Source organism: Salvelinus namaycush, chromosome 18, assembly GCF_016432855.1.
Source record: "Salvelinus namaycush isolate Seneca chromosome 18, SaNama_1.0, whole genome shotgun sequence".
Classification (NCBI taxonomy): Eukaryota; Metazoa; Chordata; class Actinopteri; order Salmoniformes; family Salmonidae; genus Salvelinus; species Salvelinus namaycush.
The window spans coordinates 34799476-34827114 of record NC_052324.1 but is presented as its reverse complement, the minus strand read 5'-3'; the positions used below and the strand labels follow the sequence as shown (position 1 = coordinate 34827114).

General features: G+C 41.5%; 2 protein-coding genes across 2 annotated transcripts; both read right to left on the bottom strand.

Moving 5' to 3' along the window:
- Positions 1-12169: 12169 nt before the first annotated feature.
- On the bottom strand, positions 12170-13894 carry LOC120062802 (growth arrest and DNA damage-inducible protein GADD45 gamma-like). Its single transcript, XM_039012874.1, has 4 exons — positions 13728-13894; positions 13497-13598; positions 13160-13370; positions 12170-12939 (listed from the first exon to the last, which is right to left on the bottom strand). Exons 1-4 carry the CDS (start codon positions 13784-13786, stop codon positions 12826-12828), a joined length of 486 nt encoding a protein of 161 aa, XP_038868802.1. The 5' UTR covers positions 13787-13894; the 3' UTR covers positions 12170-12825.
- Positions 13895-17015: 3121 nt separating this feature from the next.
- On the bottom strand, positions 17016-25907 carry LOC120063395 (cyclic AMP-responsive element-binding protein 3-like). Its single transcript, XM_039013755.1, has 10 exons — positions 25783-25907; positions 24541-24678; positions 23900-24287; positions 23348-23454; positions 22972-23064; positions 22457-22563; positions 22197-22265; positions 21961-22045; positions 21147-21240; positions 17016-18646 (listed from the first exon to the last, which is right to left on the bottom strand). The coding sequence occupies exons 2-10, from the start codon at positions 24676-24678 to the stop codon at positions 18219-18221; spliced, it is 1509 nt and encodes a 502-aa protein (XP_038869683.1). The 5' UTR covers positions 25783-25907; the 3' UTR covers positions 17016-18218.
- Between the last annotated feature and the right edge of the window lie 1732 nt (positions 25908-27639).

Sequence of the window (27639 nt, the reverse complement as noted above, 5' to 3'; positions counted from 1 at the left end):
TGCTGCTTTTGAGAAAATGCAGATTAATGTTTTGGTAAACCTACTAGAGAGCTCTTCTTTGTCTACACCCATTCAGCATCATTCACACCCTTTTAAGCCTTAGCCCCACCCATCTCTTTAAGGATTCACATGTGAGGCCATGTGCTAAACAGAGTGAGTACTGTAGTGTACTAAACAACCAGAGATATCAAGATTAAAGGCTGGTTTATACTACGTCTATCAAGATGTCTGTATACAGTTGTCCCAGTGACGTCATGAACATTCTATTGTCATCAATCTTGTATAAACACAAAAAGCATGGACACAAAACTTTCTAAACAAAGTTTTGCATTTGTTTCTAGCTTGCTAGTTAGCTAGCTAACTTTAAGTTAGCTGACTAGCCAGTTCAAATAATGACCATTTCATATAGCTGACAGCATCTTAACTTTAGCTAATTTGTATTAATTATTACAGGAAAAGAAACTCACAACAATATCATTATTTACAAGTTAAAGGCGAGCTAATTACAGAAAATACCTTACGTTTGTGAGTGTGATGAAATAAAAGCAGGGCATTCTACTGGAGAATTTTAGAACTTGGACACTGTCACGTTGGCATGAAGGATAGGGAGCCAGACGTAGGAATGCATAATAGTTTTTTTTATTAAGCCCAAATTATGGGCTTAATGGCTCTGAGATACAAATAATATTACTACACAAGATCATACACATAATGTTAGCTAGCAAGCCAGCCAGCCAGCTAATGTTAGCTAGCTAGCTAACAGTACGCTTTAACTTGCAATGTAAATTACTTTCTGACAAAAATAGAAATGTACAATAACTGAAAATGTAGCTAGCTATATTATCATACCCGTATACATGCTTTTCCCTCTCTGTCATGGATGCCACCGTTGCTCTTAGTTTGAAGATGTAATCCGGAGACAGGTGTTTTTTGCAGTTCTTCATAATATCTTTCAAAGAAACCGCGTTAGAAAGCCGCATTACCTACACATACTGAGCAGCTTATGTTATAGACAGAAGCGTCCTACATAGCAGACCAATCCAAACTCATCTCTCAGCATCTCCAGCCCACCCATGATCTCAGCCAATCATGGCTAGTGTGAAGGTTCCTGGCTTTCTCCGTGGCTAAACCAACTCGTAATTTGTATTTGTATTTACAGATGGCATACAAGCCTGTTATTAAGGAAAATGAAAGTTAAAATGTTCCAGAAGACATTTACGCTCAAATACCTCTCCTGTAGTGATGTGCAACATATGCCTAGTTTCCTGAAACGAGTCACATACATACACTGAGAAAAAATCTAAATGCAACATGCAACAATTCCAAAGATTTAACTGAGTTACAGTTCCTACTGTATATCAGGAAATCAGTCAATTAAAATAAATAAATTAAGCCCTATATATATTTCTCATGACTGGGAATAAGAAATATGCATCTGTTGCTTACAGATACCTTAAAAACGTAGTGGCGTAGATCAGAAAACCAGTCAGTGTCTGGTGTGTCCACCATTTGACACATCTCCTTCGCATAGAGTTGATCAGGCTGTTGATTGTGGCCTGTGGAATGTTGTTCCAGTCCTGTTCAATGGCTGTGCGAAGTTGTTGGATATTGACGGGAACTGGAACACGAACACGAGTGATCACGTTTAGAGGGAGGCCCCATGCCACATGACCTTGTGCTGCAGAGAGATGAAAAGTCAATAGTGGTCATGCGTCAGTTGAGGTATGCAGTAGATGCACACACACACGTACGCGTGCACACACACACACACACACACACTCTCTCCCACACGACCACTAACGTCACATCTTCTCCAGACTGCCCAATGCTTTTGCCATTGACAGGACATTCTGGTTCCATAGGCCATGCAAGTCATTGTTGTGTTGTACTCTCTCTCTCTCTCTCTCTCTCCAGGCTACAATCACAAGCCCAGAACAGTAAGTACACAGAGGTAACTAAGAGCTGCAGGGTAACTACAGATCAGAGGCTTAGGTATGAACTTAACTAAACTTTATCATCAGATCCTCCTCTGTGAGAGAAAAAAAACAGAGAGCGAGAGAGAATAATAATAACAAGGTTATTAAACACCAGTGCATTAGATAAACACAATCATAACAGTGCTCAAAATACCCACACACTTTGGGACACCTATCCAATTGTGCAAGACCATTTTGAGCCAATCACATCTCTGTTACCAACAGCAAACAACCAGTGTTTGAGTTTGTCAGAGCCTGATTATGTGATCTGATTGGCTGCTACCTCTTCAGCACCTCCCCCTCTCTATCCTTCCCTACAGATTAAGTAACACCACCAAAACAAAAAGAGCTTATTTTGTTTTTCATTAGCAGCAGAGAAACCATAAACACCGGGCTTGTTTTGCTTGAACTAGCTGTGCTATCTGAAGGCATGGGGGGAGGAGAGAGAGAGAGAGAGAGAGAGAGAGAGAGAGAGAGAGAGAGAGAGAGAGAGAGAGAGAGAGAGAGAGAGAGAGAGAGAGAGAGAGAGAGAGAGAGAGAGAGAGAGAGAGAGAGAGAGAGAGAGAGAGAGAGAGAGAGAGAGAGAGAGAGAGAGAGAGAGAGATGAAGCACTGTTGCTAGGGACACCTTGGTGTGTTACTAGGGCAAATGTGATGTGTTGCTATGGAAAAAGCACATGTGTAACCAAGAGGGGCTATTGCATAATTTCCTCCAAAAACCTGAAAAACATTTCTCCCATACTTTACCCTATAAGCAAAACACAAATGTTATCCTCAGTTTATCCTTTGGGGGATAATGGAATTCTAAATGTTTCACACGTCTTCATGCAGACTCTTAAACACTTTGTTATTAAGTCATGCATGGGAGAAAATTATCAAATAAAAACACTTATTCTGTGTCTCTTGATATTGTCTTTGTCGCTAATACTAGTTTACTGTTATTGTTAAATGTCACTGTGCACATGCTCGTGGTGATAACTGTAGTCCACTGTTCTCCCGAGGGAAGGAGTGTGTGAGTATGAACACAGCTGCTGTTTGCTTGTCATCTCACAGTACTATGTGTAAGTCCACGGACTGTTCTGAAAGTTGATAGACCTGTAGAGATGATGTTGTTCACGTGGTCAGTGGGGCATAGCATCATTAATGTGATCATGTAATCATGGTTCAGGAGGGAATGTTTTCACCTCTTTAGTTATCTTCTAAAGATCATACACCCTTCCACACTTTATTATACAACATGTGATGGCCCAGTGTTACATCAATCTATTTTGCATGCTTTCACAGTCCACTCTTGTCACACTCTTGATGAAAAATAAGCTGTTTGTGTGAGGAGCCAGTGCATCATCGCTCCCCTAGTTGCCTATAGCAGGGATGGGCAACTCCAGTCCTCGGGGGCGGAGTGGTGTCACACTTTCTTCCCATCCCTAGTTAATACAGCTGATGAAACTAACTGCATTCTAACCTGAATATCGTGATTAGTTGATTGTTGGTGTCAGATGTGTTAGCTGGGGCTGGGGCAAAAGTATGACACCAACCAGGCCCTAGAGGACTGGAATTGCCCATCCCTGGCTTACAATGTCACCTGAAATTACATTTTAGGAATGCCCATCTATATGGTAGGCCTACCGTTAGTAAAACACAAAAAACTAAAGATGGCCAGTCCGGACAGGACCAAAAAAAGACGTCCAAAAGACATCTGTGTTGATACGTCCTTACTGGGGTGTAGCCTACCATGTTGACCCGCAATGGAATTTTATGAATGCTTGTCCATGTGGTGTTTTACTGCTTGTAAAACAGGCCGTTGCGTTGGCTTAATTAGTCCTGATTCCTGTGACTAATCAATTTCGCTATTTAATAACTTCTTATGGCTGCAAGGGGCAGCACTGAGTAACCTGAAAATAGGTGGCCATTTCAAACGGCCTCCTACTCAATTCTTGCTCGTACAATATGCATATTATCATTTCTATTGGATAGAAAACACTCTCTAGTTTCTTAAACCGTTTGAATTATTTCTCTAAGTGAACCAGAACTTTTTCTGCAGCCCATTTCCTATCCGGAAGTGAGATTTCCAAATACGAGGTCTCTTTTCAAGAGCTTGTCTATAAAAGGGCATGTCACTTGGGACCATAGAAACACGTCATACGCCTTCCCCTGGGTGTCATGCGGAAGTGAGAGCAGAAAGGACTTGAATATCTCGTTCAGGGATTGAATACAGCCTCTTGGAGTGAGAGGACCGCCATAATTTTTTTTCTCCAAGGCGCGAAGTTGGACCTTGTATTGCCTCCTGGAAAACTGTCGTTATAGGTGAATATATTCTCCGGCTTCGATTTTACTTGATACATGTCACAATATCATCCTAAAGTATGTTTTTTCAATATAGTTTAATTATATTATTGAAATTTATTCTGGACTTTAGACGTGATGCGACGCAAGAATTTTGTCAAGATGGAGAGGTTAGCGTCGCACTGCCAGTGTGCTTGCTAATTCAAGAGGGAAATCGTTCGTTCTGGATCGAAATAAAGACGTTTCTGAACAAAGGACCCCTTGGAGAACATTCTGATGGAAGATCAACAAAGATAAGGACCCAATTTGGGATGCTTTTTCATATATCTGTTCGAACTGTGCTATGCTACCGTTTGACTAGAATCAATGCTGCTGTGTGCTAGCTAATGTAGTAAGCTAATATAACGATATATTGTGTTTTCGCTGTAAAACACTTCAAAAATCGGAAATATTGGCTTTATTCACAAGATCTTTGTCTTTCATTAGCTATCCACCATATATTTTTCTGAAATGTTTTATGATGTGTAATTAGTAGTTGACGTTGGTGTCTGTATTTTCTCTGGCTACTCCCGTGCGATTTCTGACTGTAGCTATGATGGTAGCAGTAATGTAAAACTGATTTATAGCTAAAATATGCACATTTTTTGAACAAAACATAGATTTATTGTGTAACATGTTATAGGACTGTCATCTGAGGTAGTTTTTTCTAGGTTATTTAGGTTGGTTCTAGGTTAGTTAGGTTGGCTTGTGATTGCTACTTGCATCCTACTTGTGCTGTGAAAAATGTCTGTCCTCTTTTTTATTTGGTGGTGAGCTAACATAAATATATGTGGTGTTTTCTCTGTAAAACATTTAAAAAATCGGACATGTTGGCTGGATTGACAAGATGTTTATCTTTCAAATGCTGTATTGGACTTGTTAATGTGTGAAAGTTAAATATTTAAAAAAAAATAGATTTTGAATTTCGCGCCCTGCACTTGAGCTGGATGTTGTCATAAGTGTACCGATGTCGGGACAGCCCGCCTAACAGGTTTTAAGCTCTGAATATAAGCTACCCAACTTTATCAGGAGGAGTTATCCTGAGCCTATTTGCAATGTGTTTGAACAGAGGGAAATGCAGAAGTATTTTCGCTTTCACTATTAAATTTACCGATACACACTTAAAACTACTGATCATGAAACTCCTGGACAGCAGTTGTGAGTAGCATGATTGTCCATTCCATATTGTCCATTTTACTTTGACCTGTACTTTTTTTAGGATCTGTTGTTTGTTAACATGTCAGAGCATTTTATATTTGATTGGGTGCCATTTACAGTGCATTCGGAAAGTATTGACCCTTTGACTTTTTCCACATTTTGTTAAGTTACAGCCTTATTATGAATTGGATTAAATAAAATAAAACGTAGCATCAATCTACACACAATACCCCATGATGACAAAGCGCTAACAGGTATTTAGCAATTTGTGCAAATTTCTTAAAAATAAAAACCAGAAATGCCTTATTCAGACCCTTTGCTATGAGACTCAACATTGAGGTCAGGAGCATCGTATTTCCATTGATCATCCTTGAGATGTTTCTACAACTTGATTGGAGTCCACCTGTGATAAATTCAATTTATTGGACATGATTTGGAAAGGCACAGACCTGTCTACATGTACAGTGGGGCAAAAAAGTATTTAGTCAGCCACCAATTGTGCAAGTTCTCCCACTTAAAAAGATGAGAGAGGCCTGTAATTTTCATCATAGGTACACTTCAACTATGACAGACAAAATGAGAAAAAAAATCCAGAAAATCACATTGTAGGATTTTTAATTAATTTATTTGCAAATGATGTCTGTCAAAGTTGAAGTGTACCTATGATGAAAATTACAGGCCTCTCTCATCTTTTTAAGTGGGAGAACTTGCACAATTGGTGGCTGACTAAGTACTTTTTTGCCCCACTGTATATAAGGTCCCTGTCACGTTCTGACAGGGACGTCAGAACGTGAACGTTCTTTTGTTTTGTACAGAACGTTCTTTTGTATTTTCTGTGTTTTAGTGTGGTCAGGGCGTGATTGGGTGGGTTATCTATGTGTTGTGTTTCTATGTTGGGTTTGTTGTTTGGCCTGATATGGTTCTCAATCAGAGGCAGGTGTTTGTCATTGTCTCTGATTGGGAACCATATTTAGGTAGCCTGTTTTGTGTTGGGTTTTGTGGGTGGTTGTCTTCTGTCTTTGTGTCTATGCACCAGATAGGACTGTTTCGGTTTTTCACATTTTGTTGTTTTGGATTTTGTAGTGTTCACGTTTATCGTCTTTAATTAAACATGATGAACACTAACCACGCTGCGCTTTGGTCCGATCCTTCGTCCACAGAAGAAAGCTGTTACAGTCCCACAGTTGACAGTGTATGTCAGTGCAAAAATCAAGCCATGAGGTCGAAGGAATTGTCCGTAGAGCTCAGAGACTGGGGAAGGGTACCAAAACCTTTCTGCAGCATTGAAGGTCCCCAAGAACACAGTGGCCTCCATCATACTTAAATGGAAGAGGTTTGAAACCAGCAAGACTCTTCCTAGAGATGGCCAGCAGTCCAAACTGAGCAATTGGTGGAGAAGGGCCTTGGTCCTAGGGACGTGACCAAGAACCCGATGGTCACTCTGACAGAGCTCCAGAGTTCTCTATGGAGATGGGAGAACCTTTCAGAAGGACAACCATGGTAGAGCGGCCAGACAGAAGCCCCGCCTCAGTAAAAGGCACATGACAGGCCGCTTGGAGTTTGCCAAAAGGCACCTAAAGACTCAGACCATGAGAAACAATAGTCTCTGGTCTGGTGAAACCAAGGTAGAACTCTTTGGCCAAGCGTCACATTTGGAGGTAACCTGGTACCATCCCTACAGTGGTGGCAGCCTCAGGCTATTGGTATGTTTTTCAGCAGCAGGGACTGGGAGAATAGTCGGGATCGAAGGAAAAATTAACGGAGCAAAGTACAGAGAGATCCTTGATGAAAACCTACTCCAGAGCGCTGAGGACCTCAGATCGGGGGTGAAGGTTCACCTTCCAACAGGACAACAACCCTAAGCACACAACCAAGACAACGCAGGAGTGGCTTCGGGACAGGTTTCTGAATTTCCCTGAGATGCCCAGCCAGAGTCCAGACTTGAACCTGATGAACATTTCTGGAGAGACCTAAAAATAGCTGTTCATGGGATGCTCCCTATCCAACCTGACAGAGCTTGAAAGGATCTGCAGAGGAGAATGGAAGAAACTCCTGAAATACAGGTGTGCCAAGCTTGTAGCGTCATACTCAAGGCTATAATTGCTGCCAAATATGCGTCAACAAAGTACTGAGTAAAGGGTCTGAATACTTATGTAAATGTAATATTTCAGTTTTAAATTTAAATAAATTAGCAAAATTGTCTAAAAAAACTGTTTTTGCTTTGTCATTATGGGGTAGATTGATAAGACGTAACAACGTAACAAAATGTGGAAAAAGTCAACAGATTTGAATAGTTTCCAAATGCAATGTATCTATCTATCCTTCCATCCATCCCACCAGTTTTTATACTAGCCAATCTGCCTGCCTGTAAGTCTGAATACCCAGACACCAGAACCTGTCATCAAATGAATATGCAAATGAAGCAACAGACTGCATCTGCAGGGCAGCTGTCTTCTACAGTATGTGGATGAGCCAATTTCATGGTCAACCGTTACAACAGCAGTCTATGGCATTACACCCCAGGACCTACACCTATGGCCATGACTGGCTGGGGACTGGGGATTCCTGGCATGTCCTAGAGACATGTGTTCCTGATGGGCTAGGGTCAACTATGTCAGTAATGTGTGAGGATTCATGCTAAGTGTTGCTCTGCATCCCATATCTGGGCGAATGCTTAGCATATCCCTGTCAAGGCATGACTGGCATCCACGATAAACTGGCAAATATGGGTTGCATGTGGGGAGAGGTGTAGGGTGGGGGTAAGGAAAGGGCTGCTGTTTTCTGCATTGTGGCTGGCACTTTCTCCTTCACGAAAATAACTGCTTGCCCCCAACTACGTGTTTGCACCACCCAACTCCATTAGCACCCATGAACATTATAAAACTCAGTTTGCAAAACTATACTGTATATCTCAGTTATGTCTCCATTTTCCCGAATCTCTCCATGCTTCCGCTGCCAAGCTGTGTGCCCATACCAGGAGAGGCAGGCTAAACCAGGCTGTGGCTTGGCAGTGTGGCCTCCCTAGGATATTTAAGGAGCGCTCTCTCATTTATACTTATCTCATGTCAGCATACGTAAGGGGACAGGCCTGGACCCCCAGACTAATGCGATCAACAGGAGGGGAATGTGTTTTGCCTGACAGCACCTCAAGGTACTAGGACCTGGCCTACACTGGGTTGGGTTCACAGTAAGACATGTCTATCTCAATGCTTCACATTTTATTGTGTTTCATACCATTATGTTTTAGTTGTTTTAAATGTTTTAGATTTGTACAATTGTTAAATGGGTTGGGACCATGTATAAAATGCACTACGAATAAAAACAAACTTCAAATGTGAACGTGTACTGTTTAGTTGCTAGTGAGATTGTTTGAGGTTGTGTTATCATGTGTGCATTCTTCATGCATTTTGCTGTTTGCTTGTCCGCAGTTGGTGACCACTAATGAAGACTAGACCAAAGACCATGATCTAATACAAGACTTTCAGTATGTGTCATCCAGAGGAGGCTGGTGAGATGAGCTATAGGAGGATGGGCTCCTTGTAATGGCTGGAATGGCATCAATGGAACGGAACCAAACACATCAAACAGATAGAAACCACGTTTGCCTACGTTTCATTAATTCCATTTCAGCCAATACAATGAGTCCATTCTCCTATAGCCCCCCCCCCCCTACCCCACTCCCCCCCTATACTATATATACACCTCTAACTATACCCCTACCTCTATCTATACCTCTATCTATACCTATACCCCTACCTCTATCTCTATCTAAACCTCTACCACTATACATTTAACTCTACCTCTACCTATACCTCTAAATCTGACCAGCAGCATACCACCCTGCATACCACTCATGGTTTGCCTCTACAGCTAAGCAGGGTTGCTCCTGGATGGGAGACCAGATGCTGCTAGAAGTGGTGCTGGAGGCCAGTATGAGGCACTCTTTCTTCTGGTGTTGGAGGGCAGTGAATGGGGACATTGCCTTGTGTAAAGAGCTGTCTGTTAAAATGGGTGTTCTGACACTCTGTGGTCACTGAAGAGCCAATGACACTTATTGTAGGAGTGCTAACCCTGAAATCCTGGCTAAAATCCCAATCTGGGCATCATCCACAGCTTCCAAATTGGCTATTCCCCAGGTTGTTGCTGTAAATGAGAATGTGTTCTCAGTAAATTTAACTGTCAGAGTCGTGTGTATAGGTGGCAGGGAAGTCAGGCGCAGGAGAGTTAAACGGAGTGTAAATGGAGACTTTTAATAAATGTCCACTTAACATGCTCCAAACACGAAAATGTACATACATAAAATAAACATGGGTACGAGGACCCGTCGCGCACCTATACACCAAATAAACAACAGTTGACATGAAACAATCCCTGACAAAGACATGAGGGGAAACAGAGGGTTAAATACACAAGAGGTAATGGATGGGATTGAAAACAGGTGTGTGGGAAGACAAGACAAAACCAATGGAAAATGAAAAATGGATCGATGATGGCTAGAAGACCGGTGACGTCGACCGCCGAACACCGCCCGAACAAGGAGAGGCAACGACTTCGGCAGAAGTCGTGACATTAACTGGTAAAAGAAGGATTAAATAAGAAAATATCTACTTAGAACCAGACAGTGAAAAGTAAGTAGAATCCCCAGTCCCCACCATGTTAACAGTGAAATCATTATTCCCTATCCAAAACAAGGAGCAGGGTAGTGAACCAGGGCCTGTATGTCAGTAAGCAGAGCTCCAGAGTACAGCCCCTTCTTTACAGTATGTGACACCTGCTTAGATTAGCAGCACATGAGCTCAGCCTCATGGCATTAAACCAGGGGACAGCTGGAATGCCACTGGCTTGGTGTTTAATGTCGGGAAGGAGGAGCAGGGAGTGGGAAGCCACTCTATTCCTCTAACCTGTCTGCCTACCTGCTCCCAGATGTCTATGTACTTTAGCCTAACCGATCTCACAAGAATGGCATGACAACAATAGTCAGTGAAGTTGGCTAAAGCACATATGAGAAGAACCAGGGTGCTCTACCTAGCCAAGAATACATACCAGTATTACAATTGACCCCTGATATGTACAATGGTTTGGGGGTTTTCTGAATTCTAAACTGGAGCATGTTGTATATCCAGAGCATGCAGAATGAAGATAGATAGATAGATAGATAGATAGTACATCTTTAGATAGTTATTGTTTAGAGACCTTTAAGCTTTCACACAGGGAGGGAGAACAGTGTCTGGACTAACCAACTGGCTGATAACTCTCCATCTCTGTTTTACTTTCTCTCCCTCTCCATCTAGCACAGATCTCAGCATAGACAGTCAGTATGTGTCTATCTTAAAGGATGCCTGTTGCTGCAGGGGGTTTAGTGGAACAAAACGGAAAGCAGCACGAGGAGGGAACCTTTTAGTAAACCACAAAAACAGCCTGTCTATCTGTTCTCCAGCTGGAGCTCTATATTCCAGCCAACAGACACTTCTTCCCCACACTGGCCACATGATGCACCTGTAAAGAGAGGAGCTGAACAGACACATTTTTTTTCTTGGCACAAAGGAGCCGTTTCTCCACTCAGCCAACAACAGTAGCAGTGATCCTTTGTTTTCATTTCACCTTGATAGGTTTTGTTAAGATACTATCTAATTTCCAAGGAAGGTAGCTTATTCTCCTAGGATCTAACATTTCATTAAAGGCAATCGTATACGGCCCCATCTAAACTGGGTCAGGGAGCTTTCCAACAATTATCAATGAAATGCTACTAGCCAAGGCCATTCTGTTTACCTAGAATATAATGCGAAATAGCCAGACTCTTTGATGTGGAACATTGTTTAGTGTCAGCTCAAGCCCACACCTCAACCTCCTTTCCTGTGAACGCCTGGCCCGCTTTCCAAGTAACATGCCCCAATCGTGACTCTAAAAACCATTTCCTGTTATGTCAAGGTGTGTGTTTTACTGGAACAACGTGCTGATTACTCAGAGCTACACTCACTTTCCCTCTTGAAAAAGTTTGAATCTTTCCTTGATTTCAGTTTTGTTTTACAATAGCTACAGCGTCTGTGAAATCTGTCACTCAGGATGTACAAGTGTGCGTTGCTATTTCCTAAAAGCATTCAATCCCTATCAGTTATAGATAGTGTTTGCAAGTTAACTTCATGATTTCCTCACAAAATCCAGTTTGCACACTTTTCTGGACACACAATCCTCCCCAGCCACACACACACCAGCACCTCGTTGACAGTGCAGAAGCCATGCTCTGGAGACAAAAGAGAGGCCCGGGCCCAAGCCCCTTTCCCCCAGCCCTCTCACCCCCCAGCCCGCTGGCCCACAGCCCTGGTTCCTGGCTCCGGCGGTCGTGCAAGCTGTCGCAGTAAGCAGCTGGTATATGGGATGGGAAAGGTCACTGTCTGTCTGAAAAAGCATGTATCTGAACTGCTATTGTGTTGCAACTTACTCCCTCCCTCTACCATTCTTACCCTCCCCTTCTGTTACTCGCTCTCTCTGTCACCCCACCCCCTTCCCCTCTCTCTCTATCTTGCTTTCTTTGCTGCAGCCTGGGGTTCTTTGTGCCACACTTCCTGCCTCAGCTATCTCTGTTCAATCAGAAGCCACTCTGCAGCAGGTTCATCCTATCAGATTCCACTCTATCAGAGACTGGGTCCAATGAGTGCAAACTGCTCATCCCTGGTGATGACTGCACAGGACAATAACTTTTGCACAGAACTTGAGTAAAGTTTAAAGCATTTATTAAGAAATTGTGTAAAATGCTTTTACAGTTTCATAACAAACAGAACAACGTTGCATGTGTTTTAGCATCATTTGACAGCAAACATAATAAAGAAAATAATAATGTTAAGAAAGTGAATGTTTGAGTTTCAATCCGGGCATTGCCCATTGGCTTTAGAAAAGTCCAATATTTTCCTTTCTCTTGTGTTATTCACCTTCTTTCACGTGTCTTTCTGCCACCACCTTACATCCAGCCATGTTACACATTTTCACTCATCCGTTTCTTCTCCCTTCTCCTTCTTTCTCTGACGATCTCCTCAGTTCACCCCTTACCATTGGCCCTTGTCAGGGCAGCTATAGGATCATGATCTATGTACTGCAGAGTCCAGTCCAGTTCAACTCCTCACCCTGGTCCGGGCTTTAATGACATGACATGGGCCCAGTCCACATACACCTGAGCCAGTCCACATGTGAGCCCTGACCCCTCCACAGGGTAATCCAGAACCTGCACTGCCATCCCAGACTGCACATTGAGTCCTGGGTTACAGCCACAGCCGTGTATTCCAATAGGCAGACTTCAAACCCTGAGGTTCCGGTAATTTTATGCTCTCTTCATCATCTTCATCATCAACAAATGAAGCATGCAGAGGGTTGGTTGTTCAGCGTTCAGGGAGAGTGATGGTGGGAACCCAGTCATATACACTGCGGCTCTCCTCACAAAACAGATGCAGTTTGTCCAGAGCAGGGTCTTTCCATGACTCAGCACCAGGGCTCTGTGAGAAAGAGAGGGAGAGATGATTAGAATCATGACAATGACATCAGATAGACAGCTAAACTATATAATATCGAATTAGATTGAATGATTGACATTCTGATTGCATTGACAGATTGCTTTGACAGCGCACAGGGCGACTGTTATACGCAATAACTATGCGCACGGGGAAAATATGCTGACTGGATGACTCGTGATCAAACCGGTAGATCAGGACGTACCGTGACAAGAATGCAATGTGCGTCCTTGGGTTCGCCGGCCTCTTCTGTGCCCACGAGGTCAGCCAGGCGCTCGATATCGTTAACGCGTACCACGTTTATGTCGTTATCGAAGCAGAAAGCCTGGATGAGTGTGAAGTGGATCTGGAGAGCGATGTCGCATTCGTACTCCTCGTCTGTCGCCAGAACGCAGAATGCCACATTGTCTGGATCACTGTTGGCATGAACAATAGTAGCTGTTTAGAAGCCGGTCCTATGCAATTGTAGACTTGGCTATGTAGCATATCTGTGCATGAATAATTATTCTGCATGACATATAAAACAATAGGAGTGAACTTACACATTCATAATTTTGGCAGACTCGTAGACTCCAACCGTAAGGTAGTCCTGCTTCTTTGCAGACACCAACAACTCCTCCAGGGCTGTGCCTGCACTTTGCACTCTGAAGACGAAAAAAAGACACCGTTATTATTATAAAGTCATTACATAGTAAGTAACACATTATCAAACATTTCCGACTACTGTAGCCTAGGTTTGCATTCGTATTAAGAATGTTAAAATGTGTATTTACCTATCAGTGGTGTCGAGTGCGCTCTCCTGTCCAAAGATCTCTTCCAGTTCCAGTGTCATGATTGTAATCCAAGTGTGTATCGGGATTGTTAAAGAATAGACAGATAGATACAGACAGATACAGATTCGGTGTTCACCAGTAGTTCTTGCGTTATTCTGAGGTATGGCAGTCCTTCAGTGCTTATATATCAGGGCAGCGGAGTTTCTCGGCAAGAGGCGTGGTTTTCCCCTCCTGACTGTGGTGATGTGCTTTGGGTATGTGACGACTCCAACGTGTTACAGTAGCGTTTCTTGACGACCCCAAGTGGGGGTAGGATTACAATGTTACAAGAAATCTCCCCCACCTCACTCTTGGCTTGTTGTCAACATCAGTACTGTGAAAAACTAAAAGTCCCCCTTTCTGTCGATTTGAAAACATATCACCGCAAAGAGCAACGAGCCTTGATGAGCTGTAACTGAATCAAGCTTCTAACCTGTTATATTTTGTTGAGTTGTATAATTGTCATGCACTCCCTGAACATGTGTGCATTTTAGTGCCTCTTAGCCTCCACCTTGTTTTATATGTGCAATGCTTTTACTTTTGCAAATTGTCATGGACGATTTTTTTTACGATTGCACTAAAACCAAACGTAAAGATGTTGATATAGGCTACTTACAGCAATGTCAAATATAAAAGTTATGCCATATCTAGTTCCACAAAGTTGTTATTGGCTCCAATACTAATTTTAGCAGTGTCGCTTACTGAAAAATAAACGTTTTTTTTCACGGGACAATGACAAGCGGAGGATAACAGCTTGCACCCGGCACACGCCTGTGTTTTGTTTCGCGTCTGAGGGAGCAAGCATATAATTGCCCTTCTTGGCGCGTGGCGTTTTATCGCCAATACAAAAGCGGCTCTGTCAGAATAATAGGCGCGTGCCCCACCTGCCTCCTGTTCTTTCAAGATGAGGACGGGGGCTCGGTGGAGGCAGTGTGTGTGTGTGTGTGTGTGGTGGGAGTCAACTGAAACCGATGCGGACAGATGCATGCGCTCATTCTGATTGATTGTTTGATTGATACGTTTTACCTATCCACTCTTTTCAGTAACCTGTCAGAGCATGAAAAAAGACTCGATAGGCCAATCTCATTGGCTCGCCAAAGTTCAGCACTAATAGCATGCTTGAAATTTAAAGGTAATTTCCGACATATGCAGCATTTACCGTGAATGCAGTCTCCGCTAATGCGGGAACATTTCCTGTAAATGTCAATCGCGCTACAAAGCTGATATTCAGCATTATGGATTGAATCGATCCCTAACTATTAGCTCTGGCCTACCGCACACTGCAATTGGAATGCAATTTACGGCTAATCCTATAGGGACTCCACTAGGACTATTTTTATGTTTTCTTTATAAATATTAATTTAGCCTAACCTATTCATAGAGTGCATCGTCAGTTGTCTCTGTCTGCGATTGCCTCCAAACGCTTAGTCTACTACAGGCTACAGGCCTACGCACATTTAGTCTGATTAGGTTTCTCAAACGCACACCAATAGAAAGTTAGATAATACATAGGATTAAAGTGTTATTATAATACAGTGACTATTATTAGATCTGATATACAATATAAGCTAACATGGGCAGGCCACCCTTTACACGGTGTTGGGCATTAGTCAAAGGATGCGTAATGGTAAAACTGTGCAGAAGTCGCCCCTTGGTGGTAGTACATGAGAATGACCATTCCCCTATAAAACCAGTCAAAAGTTTGCTGAATAACAAAGATGATGACACTCCATTGTGAGTCATATTCCTTACAGAAAGTGATAATCATGTGCTGTTATTCTCTCTTCTGGTATGAGTGTTGAATCAATGATGCTATCACACACTATCCTTAATTCCCTCCATCCCTCCATCCACCATCATACATCCTTTCATCACTCCATCATCTTTCAAGTGAAGTAGCCTACAAATGTCGAAAATTGGGCCAGCTTTAGTGGTCCCAAATCTGTTTGTGCTCTTGCAATCCCTTGCTGACATGGTCAAACCAACCTTGAAAATGTTTGGCATGATGAATGGCAGTTGACATGATAGCCTCAATATCAGTCTATTTGTTCTAACAATTTCTACATGTATACTGTGTTTAAAAAATGGAATTGAATGTCTAACTTAAAAACATAGTTGGCCCAATTACTCTTATTTCCCAATTGACTAAAACAAAAATGGAACCATCAAATAATAACAATTTGTCAATGTCAATTCAAAGCCCTCATATTTGAGATTAGCAGCCCGAAAAGCAAATAGAAGCCAGGTGGTGGTGATAGGTAGCCTAAAGGTTAAACATAACGTCTCCTCCTGCCTCCACACCTTCCAGGGCCAGTTCCAGGCATAAGCGGTCACTTATGGAGTTCAGTCTGGGTCTCAACTTACTATTGAGAGTAAGAAGAGTATACACCAGGTGCAATTTCAAAATGTGGTATTGCATCAGCAGTTATCTTATGTCAGTAACTGATAGTCAATTAGCCATATCAGCTAACCATTTTTTTTGGATTGGTAGTTAGTCTAGCCAGCTATGTAAACTTGTAGTAATTATGGCCGCAGAGGGCCCTCATTGATTTTTTAAAACATTCTCACATATATATTGGCATGAGTCATTACAAAATGTGTAGAATTGCAGGAATCTGGCTTTAAAACCACAAAGCTTTCTCTAAACCCTATGTGTAGAATTGCAGGAAATTAACTTTAAAATTCTTTCCACCGTTAAGGGGGCCACTACATTTTTTTACTGGGAGGTGGGCTGGGTGGCATCCAAAAGGCAAGAGCCGGGTCCTGGCGCCTTCCATGCAGACCTGCGCCTTCTGTGGACGGCACAGGCTGAGGAGCATCTCCGTTTGGGCATTTTCATAGACTATACCAAATGATTGGTGCGCTCACCTTTTAAAGCTTTCGGTGGGTGTAACATCGTAACATGTACATAACGCAATTATTGTAGCCACATTTTAACAAAGCTCTTCTTGGGGGGGGGGGGGGGGGGGGGGGACTCTGGTTCGTGTCCTCCTGTGCAGAAACCATAGCTCCTGAGGAAGAGATCCAACAGAATCAACTAGGCATTGGGGGAAGCCCCAAGTAAATTAAGACAAAATCTCTCTCTAACCTGTGGTAACCCATTTCTCCCCTACAAAACGGCACACACAGGCTAAACAACGTTGCAGCACCACAGACAGTAGGCAAACCTGATCGGCAGCTTCAGCACCACTGCCACTGAACAGCGACCTTCCGCGCAACACACCCAACTCAGCATGAAACTGGAGATCATTTGAATTTTAAAAAAAGGGACTTTTAATGACGATCAGTGTCAAACACTAAGAGTTGAAAACGCACATTACAATCATTCCATCCGATTTACATTTCAAACCGGGATTAGTGATTTCTTAACCTGATTAAGCCAAATGAAATCTCTTTGATAGGTACAAAAATAACCAAATGTTCCAATACCATTTAGACTTCATAAATCACTGATAACCCAGAAAATACACAATGTACTCTAACACTAACAAAAATGCCTCACTGAATGGACGGACAGGTCATTACATTTGAGAATAGTTAAACTGCAACACTGAATTAACATATGTTAAATGTTCATCTCTCCATATGACACAGACTTGAAAGGTATCCAGAGGTGTACAGGGGTAAAAACAGGTCCAGACTGTGAACCACTGGATAAAGGACTGAAACAGCTCTTAACTAAAACGGTCTAAACTTGTGAAAATGGTTCAGCCACTGGCTCCTGAAAATGGGGATTAATTACAGAGCACTATTTGTCATATTTAAATTTGTACCAAAAGCAAAACAAATCAAAGAAAGCACGAATACCCTTGTTACAAGGGAAATACATATATATATATATATATTTTACACAAAATCTAAAATGGCCAAATGTCCTGCAATGGTGTATACAGATCAACAGTTTTGATCTAGAATCATGAGAATGCATTTATACTATGGATGTTGACTGTTCAAACTAACAGAGAACTTAACTATACACTATGAAAGGAACTGGTAAATCGCTAGCAAGGTACATATCAACACATGCTGGAGATGCACCACACAGGTGGACAGAATTAACTGTTGTCAGTTTGTTTTGTTTTTCAATAGAGAATTCAGGTTTTAGAAAGTCTTCAGCAATCATGGGATGTCAACACATTACTACTCATTTTCATAGTGCGCTTTTTCCCCTCGATGAGGATGATGACTATGCATAACAATGGAAATCTCAGCAGTCCATTCTAGCACTTGAACAAGGCATTAGAACAAAGTGCTCCAAGAAGAACAGTAGTATTACCAGGAAAAGGAGGATAATCAGGTAAAGACAGAGGATACTGTAATAACAAAACGTCCCAATACCCTTTTCTCTTCATCCACCAAGTTTCAATTAACATGATCAATAACGACTGAAACCTTTAATTAACCCTCTCCCACCATTCCCTTCTTTAGTTCATTCACCAACAGCTCTTCTGTTTACATCTCGTCCGAGCGGTGTTGCTGTATAATGATGGATGTAGGCTTCCTGTCAGTCCAGTTCTCCTTGGTCCCTGGAACCTCATAAGCCACAGCCGTTCCCACTGGATCCCTGGATCCCTCCTGCAGGCCCCCAGCCCCGGGTCCGGCCCCCGGCTTCAGCTCGGCCTGACCAGGACTGGGGAAGTCTGCAGACGAGTTGCTGTTGAACCCACTCTCAGATTCAGACTGCTCCACTTTCTGGTAGTCTGGTGTGTGGTTCTGCCCACCAGTGAACATGGCCTTGGTGTTCTCCACCTTGGCCACTAGGAGGAGACTGAGAGGGGGAGGCTCAGCATCATCTACTTCCTCCCCAGGCTCAGAGTAAGCCAGGGGCAGAGGGTCTGGGGTGTCATCAACAGCAACAGAGCGCAGGGTCCTGGAGACAACTACAAGAGAGGGGAAAGGTTTAACATCTGCTTGAATCTTAAATACAGCACTCGTCTTCTTATGGCTGCAGGGTCAGTATTGAGTAGCTTGGATGAAAGGTGCACAGAGGTGCCCAGAGTAAACGGCCTGCTCCTCAGTCATAGTTGCTAATATTTGCATATTATTATTAGTATATGATAGAAAACACTCTGAAGTTTCTAAAACTGTTTGAATTATGTCTGTGAGTATAACAGAACTCATATGGCAGGCAAAAACCTGAGAAGTTCCACTTCCTGTTTGGATTTTTTCTGGGGGTGGCAGATTTTCAACCAAGCTCTCATTGAAATTACAGCGAGATATGGATGAGGTTTCACTTCCTACGGCTTCCACTAGATGTCAACAGTCAATAGAACTTTGTCTGATGACTCTAATGTGAAGGGGGGCCTAAGGAGACAGGAATTAGTAACCACTACCACGAGCTGACCATGCTTTGAGCATGCGCGTTCACGTGATAGGCATCTGTTCCATCGCTCAACAGAAGTCAATGTAATTCTCCGGTTGGAACGTTATTCAAGATGTTAACAACATTCTAAAGATTGATTCAGTACATCGTTTGACATGTTTCTACTGACTGTTATGGAACTTTTGGACATTTCGTCACGTTATAGTGGACGCGCTTTGTGACTTTGGAATTGTTAACCAAACGCGCTAACCAAAGTAACTAATTGGACATAAATAACGGACATTATCGAACAAAATCAAGCATTTATTGTGGACCTGGGATTCCTGGGAATGCATTCTGATGAATATCATCAAAGGTAAGGAAACATTTATCATGTATTTTCTGGTTTCTGTTGACTCCAACATGGCGGCTAATTTGGCTATTGTTCTGAGCGCCGTCTCAGATTATTGCATGGTTTACTTTTTCCATAAAGTTTTTTTGAAATCTGACACAGCGGTTGCATTAAGGTGAGGTAGATCTATAATTCCATGTGTATAACTTGTATTATCATCTACATTTATGATCAGTATTTCTGTTGAAACTATGTGGCTATGCAAAATCACTTGATGTTTTTGGAACTAGTGAATGTAACGCGCCAATGTAAACTCAGATTTTTTTTATATAAATATGAACTTTATCAAACAAAACATACATGTATTGTGTAACATGAAGTCCTATAAGTGTCATCTGATGAAGATCATCAAAGGTTAGTGATTAATTTTCTCTCTATTTCTGCTTTTTGTGAAAGCTATCTATCGCTGGCAAACTGGCTGTGCTTATTGTGGTTTGGTGGTGACCTAACATAATCGTTTGTAGTGCTTTTGCTGAAAAGCATATTTGAAATCGGACACTTTGGTGGGATTAACAACAAGATTACCTTTAAAATGATATAAGATACATGTATGTTTGAGGAATTTTAATTATGAGATTTCTGCTTTTTGAATTTGGCGCCCTGCACTTCGACTGGCTGTTGTCATACCGATCCCGTTAGCGGGATTGCAGCCATATGAAGTTAATAACGGGAAGAGACAGGAAATATTTGTTAAGAATTTTAGATGTTATTTATTGTTGTATACATAACATTACTTTAACCTCTCTGGGATATGTGGGACGCTAGTGTCCCAACTGGCCAACATCCAGTGAAAATGCAGAGCGCCAAATTCAAATAAATTACTATAAAAATGTAACTGTCATAAAATCACACATGCAATACACCAAATTAAAGCTACACTTGTTGTGAATGCAGCCAACGTGTCAGATTTCAAAAAGGCTTTACGGCGAAAGCAACGATGCTATTATCTGAGGACAGCACCCCAGCAAACAAACACAGACCATAATATATCAACCCTCCAGGCGCGACACAAAACGCAGAATTAAAGATATTTGCGCAACATGACTACAAAAGTTACCTGTAAGCTTTGTCCAAACATTTCAAACTACTTCCTAATACAACAAAATTTAAGACTGGATATACTGTGTTCAATACCGGAGGAAAACAATGTGTAACGCACCTCTAACAAAGATTACACTTCCCTCTAGCCTTGTTCTGAACAGTGCTACTTCTTCATTTCTCAAAGGAAAAACCTCAACCAATTTCTAAAGACTGCTGACATCCAGTGGAAGCGATAGGAACTGCAAGAAAGTCGATTAGAAATCTGAATTCCCAAAGAAAACTCATTGAAAAGAGAGTGACCTCAAAAATAAAATCTGAATGATTTGTCCTCGGGGTTTCGCCTGCCAAATAAGTTCTGATATACTCAGACATGATTCAAACAGTTTTAGAAACTTCAGAGTGTTTTCTATCCAAATCTACTAATAATATGCATATCTTAGCTTCTGGGCCTGAGTAGCAGGCAGTTTAATTTGGGCATGCTTTTCATCCAAAATTCCAAATGCTGCCCCCTATCCTAGAGAAGTTAAAGAATAAAGAAGAGCTATTTTGAACAGAAAAACATTTTTCATATTATTTTTTAAACATAGCTTTAGCATTTCAGACCATCCTCGTTTTTTTAACTTACCGGAGGAGGGGGTGTATATCTCCTTCTGTCCAGGGCTGCGGCCAAACGGGTTGACAGAGGGGAAGACGATGAGGCAGAAAGACAGCAGGAACACCTGAGCAGAGAGAAGAGAAAACTGTAAGAAATCTGACAAATGTGTGCAACCTAGGCTTACAAACCCAATACATGAGGTACATCCGTCTACAAAGAATTATGCAAGAAGTATTTGCGTAATTTAAAAATATATATCTTCCATTAGTTTTTCTATGCTAAAATAAAAATAGTCTTGTATAAGAATATCATTCTTCTCATTATAGACCCAAGCAAGGCTCCAGTCTTTATTAACTAAAGCGTAAGTACTTGTTGGTTTATTGTTCCAACATACCATTATTTGGCAGTGGGACAATATAATGGCTTTAGCCTCAATAGTACACTAGTACAGTACATCCACTCCTGGTCCTTAAGTGGGAGACACTTAAAACCAATGAGCTAAATCTGGAGCACCATATGAAAAACATAATCAAGCCTCAATCTGGGTTGATATTACTATAATGTCCCAATCATTTATAATAATGTCAACATACAGGCTGAGCTGGCACCCTGAAAGAACAGGATGTAGCAAGTCACCTCAGCACACACCGTGTTAACAAAGTTTAACTTCAATTTGGAAAAGATTGACAACCAAACTGTCAACCAAATACATCTGCAGACATAAACTTGTGTGAGATTCTTTCAGTACCAGTAAATTACTACAAGCTCTAATTCCCAGCATGCCAAACAGAGGCCATGAAGTGGTGTGAGGGTTAAGCTCTACTCTGTGTGTTAGTCCTCTTACCATGACACATGTGCTGGTGGTGGTTGTCTTCATGGTAGACATCTTCATCATGCCCTGCAGCTTCCTCAGCTGCTCTATTAGAGACCTAGACGGGGGGGGAATAATAATAACCATCAGAAACATTTTTCTCAATGAACAATACTAGTCTACAAACGTCATTCATTCATTCTCAGATGCGTATCATACATAAGAACAGTTGTTCCATAATCATGGTAATGGCAATAGTGGCGTCTTACATGTTTTGCTTCTGCAGCAGTTGGACCTTCTTCTGCAGATCCTGGTTGTGAGCAGTGCAGATGGAAACCCTAGGGACCAATCAGCAATACACTCAGTCAACCAACCTAACTTTATTTAAAACAAACACCTTTTGACCCAATGAAGACACAGCAGGCTAAACATTGGTGAAGTGAAATAGTCTAAATCATATAATGACTAATGCACTGTGTGTGCCTTTGATTTCATTTTCAGAAATCTCTCCATCCATTCCCTCTCTCACCTGTTCTCCAGGCCATCCACATACACCTTCTTCTTCTTCCTACTCTCCTGGGCCGACTGCTTGTTGCGGATCTTTCTCCTCACCCTCTTCAGTGTCCTCTCCTCAGTCTGAGACAGTGAAAGACAGACTACTCACTTGACATGGTAATGTACACAGTGCTGAGGAGCAGTCTGTGGTCTCACTGCTAGAGACAAACAAGCTGTCTGGGAAGTTCTCATTTAGTGTGATTGGAATTGTTTCTGCAGGAGACAGGAGTAATTTAATAGACATCTTCTGTTCACTAGTCATTGGCTATCCCTTGATATTAGCAGCCTCAATACTAAGGCAGCTACAAAGTACCTAGTGTCACATCTCCCTTGTGAACCTCATTAGCCATTGTCTGCCCTGTCCTTGGATAACACCATAATCTGGTTTTGTCATTCTTAAGGAGTGTATGGCATTTGGACCAAAGTTCACAATGGTTTCGGTGGTCTCCACAGTGTCAACAAACACTTGTAATAACAGGAGGAAATGACCTTAGTAAGAGGCATGCAAGACGGTATGGCTGCTCCTTCTTTAACAAGAAGTCTCTTTTCCTCATCGGTCAGGACGATCTCCTTGAACTGGAACTGAAGGGAAGAAAACAGCCATTTTTAAGAGACGAGGCCTTCAACAGATCTTCAGCAGTTACATAACCTTGCCACGGGGTGGCGACAAAACTGTAAGATTATGTCTTGTGAAATTTACATTTTTCATGAACTCAAGTACAGTTAATGCCATTCTTATTAAAACAATGAGAATAAGTTTGACAAGCATATTAAATACTTGTTTGATCTTTGGGTTTGACAATAGTGCTTCTGCTTTTCTCGTCTATAATACCCATTTGATGATGTGAAACTAAGTGAAGCTCACCAGATCCGCTTGGTTGTCCTGTGTAGAGTCCTCTATGGAAAAAGTGCAGGGTAGTTCTTCACTGGAATAATCCTGTTCCATTTCCATCCCCTCACTGTCCAGGTCGTCTGATGAACACGAGAGAACACCAGATCTTTATTGTCTCACATGAACAGTAAAGTTATGGAACCTTACAAGGATATTTCTGTGAAATGTTCTAATCCTAGGATGAGTCAAGTGACTCTGAACTCAAATCGGCTGAAATTAATCTCAAAAGCATGGGAAAAAGAAAGACCGGCACCACCTAATTCCACCTAACTGATCATCTGATTGCCTGGCGTACTACATTCTTCAGGATTCATGACCAGCTGGGCTGGGGGCAGTGTATGGTTACACACCTGGGAACCCCTTCATGTGTAGCCCCCTAGAGTTAGTCTGCAGATGCTCAAACTACCAACAAACTATTCAATTAATTGAACTGTCAACGGCCATTGTTGTCATGCAACTACTCCTTCATACCACCCAAAGCTATGAACCTGTTAGCCAAGTATAAAGGTCTAGATCAACACTTACCCAGATCAATAAAGACATCCATATCCAGCTTCTCTGCCCTCACGCTCTGTAGAGCATCCATGTCCTCTTCCTGGAGCAGATAGTAGCTGTGGTCTGTCTGCACGGTCAGGGCTTGAGGGTTCTCAGCCTGGAGCTCCAGGGCAATCAGGCGATTGTTGGAGTATTCTGGGCTGGACTGGGAGTACCCTGGGCTGGGCGCAGGGTCACCGTCACTCCCCTGGGAACTGGTGAAGGCCAGGAAATTCTGGCCGACTATGCCGCCAGTGCTGCTGTCTTCAGAGATGCCGCTATCGCTGCCCAGTGGAGAGTGGGAGAGACAGGTGGCCATGTTGTTTTCTCCCTCAAGCAAGCTGGACAGGAAGTCCTCAGTGTCCATGCCTGTCAGCATCTACAATACAGCAGAAAGTTAGTGTCCATTCTATTCAACATGACTCGTTTATCTCACAAAGAACAATTATTGTGAAATAGAGTTCCTCTGCTTTAAAATAAGGAAGTATGTCACATTTTGATGTAATTCAATAACAAACTACTTCTGCTTTACTAGTACGACATGCCATTAAATTAAAGGTTTGTTTCCTGTCAATCAAACTATTATCGGTTAGTAAACATAAAACAGTGTTATTCCTGAGTGGGAGACATACATCTTGCTCAGAGAGCCAGTTTTCTAGCCCACTTCCATATGGGAAGAAGGGGTCGTTAACTCCCGTATCTCCTTCCTGGAACAGGATCCCCAGAAGATCCGCCCCATCCATATCAGGAACATCCTCAGTGACTGACATCTGGCAAACACAATCAGCAATAAATAAATACATTCTGGAAAAACAATGTGAGACAGAACTAATTGATTTGTTAAAGTAATAGGTAAATCCTACAATATATAACTGAATTATAACTATCGTTAACCTCCTGTCCAGAAATGACATGTTTTATTAAGAGAGACTGCATTGAGAGTTGCCACGTCCTAGTGTTTGGCAGCTACCACAAAGTACACAGCAGATGCATGAATGGGTCATGTCTAGATGAGATGCAGCTTTTGTCAAATTTTATGTCAAAAGTTGTTTTTATATATTTTAGCTAACTCCTTACCCTTTCCTAACCTGCTGCGTAAATTCTCCTAAACCTGCTACGAAAAGTAAATTTTGACAAAAGCTGTATCCCTTCTAGACATCACTCCATGAACGAGCGCATTCCTATACTTCGCCCCGCCCACTTTCCCCTTTTGTCACACGAGAATCAACAAAACAAGCCGGAGTGAGCCCACAAATGTTAGTATAGAAGACACAAACATTGCACTTCAAATATGGATAAAGTAGTTACATTTCAAGTTAATTAGCTACATACCATAATGCTGTCAATCGAGCTAGTAAACTATTTTAACACCAGTTTCTGTGCTCAGTAGGCTGGAGGTTAACAAGTTAGCTAGCAGGGTAGCCAGTTTACGTTACATTGTCATTGTCCTGGTAGTTTATCTTGCTAACGTTACCTAGCTAGCTACAAGAGCATTGTTTGCATAGACACGATGTACTGACAGTGACAGGCACAAGGATGAGTAGTTAGCTAGTAGGTAGGCACTGGGCAATCAGATTAGCTAGCAAGATAGCTAATCAAGAGTTTGTTTGAAAAAATATGATTTTCTGCATAGCTGACCAGCCAATGCTCCATGGCCAACCAATTTGATAAATTACATCTCCATTAAATATGAAGAATCGATGGTCATAATTAACTGCACACCTCGGCCACAGATAGAACAATGAGCTGGTTTGTTTGAAAAAAAAGCAAACACGATAGATTCCTATGAGCAAATGTTGCTGAGAGGGCGTGGTCGTTGTATGTTTTCGAATCAAATAAAAAGCATCCATTTCTCATGCCTCAAATGTTCTTACCTTTCTCAGTATACAGCCTGATAAGGTAGGATAGCATTCGTGTGAGTCAGTGCAATTATTTTTCTTGTTGTCTCTTCGAAGTTTCTGTCTGGTACACAGATTAAATCACCTTCCAACAAGACAGATATTGCGTCATCAGTAAAGACAAGTGTAAGATTTCGCCCTTGTCCTTATGGGAAATGTAGTATGGTGTGTGCTGCTGGGACGAGGTGTGCTGCTAATGAAGTGGATGTTGATATGACACAATGCCATTTCTCATGTTTGATATTTTAGTTTCTTCAAAAAAATATTGAGATGTGTGAAGAGAGCATACAAATTAGGCTTACGCTTCATGTCCTCCTCAGTTAAAGTGAAAGTAAGACAAGGGTCGTTTCTTATCACAGTACATTCAGCATCTTTATTTTCCATAATATAAACTCATTAACCACAGAGGAACTTTACAAAAAGTTTAGTAAAAAACACAAGTCAAGTTTATCAAAACATTACAAGAGAACAAACGTAGCATTTCATAATTGTATTTAATATTTTAACAAGACATATAGAGCAATAATATGGCATCATAACAATCAAAAAATCGAATCCTTGGAGTTGAGAGGTATGGTGTACAAAGTAACTTTCAACCCAACCAGGCCAATAGGCCAATGTGTTAATTTCAACCATTGACCTGGAGTTGTCTAGCCTGGTCCCAGATCTGTTTGTGCTCTTGGCAACTCCATTGTTCATCGTCAAACCAAAGCATTTTAGCGCAAACAGACCGGCACTCAGGCTATATCATGATTCCTGGAAAATGAGTGCAAAGCATTACATTGACATGCATTTATGAAATAGAAGATCACATTTTCTATTGAGTCGTGGTGTTGGCCTAATGTAACTGGAAAGAAAAGCGAAGGCATGGAAAAGTGCAATAGAACATTCAAGACAGAAATCATCCCATTCTTCATTCTCATTAGCTGAGACTCTTTCTGCATTCAACAATGCTACATCTGGGTTACCAAGGCTCAGTCACTTCATGTAGTGATTGGGCTCCCGATTGGCACAGTGGTCTTAGGCACTGCATCTCAGCACAAGAGGTGTCACTACAGTCCCTAGTTCAAATCCAGGCTGTATGCCATCTGTCTGGGTTTGGCTTGGATAGGCCATCATTGTAAATAAGAGTTGGTTCTTAACTGACTTGCCTAGGTAAGTAAAAAATATATATTTATGAAATTGCAGCATCAGATTTATGGGGTTGATTGCTGCATCATTGTCAGTATCCTTTTTTAGCATTATATGATATACGTAACATCCACAACAGTTGTGGATGTGATGAATATTGATGTACATTGTCTTAGCTTCAGAAGCTTGTGCATATCCCACATTTTGTGTGCTTGTTCTAAGATGTATTCTTCAGATTTTTACTGAAGCAATTGTTGTCGAAAATTATCTTCAAAATGATTTGTTCTAGCTAAGATTCTCTCAGAAAATATATTCTGAAGTGCATTTCTCATACATTTCAGTACTGTTTTATAGATAGAAAGATGAGAAGTATTTAGCAAAAATCTATGAATAGTCTTGAAGTGTCTTTTTCAAATGAAAGCCACCCAAAAATACTGACTTCATCAAGTGTTCAGAAAAGTGGATTGGCACATGTATATTGTTAAATTTGCATATTGTATTGCAATATTTCAGAAAATATTCTACATTCAACTGGTAAAGGTTACTTTTGATATGCACTACCGGTCAAAAACACCTACTCAATCAAGGGATTTTCTTTATTTTTACTATTTTCTACATTGTTGAATAATAGTGAAGACATCAAAACTATGAAATAACACATATGGAATTATGTAGTAACCTAAAGTAGGTGTTCTAAAACTT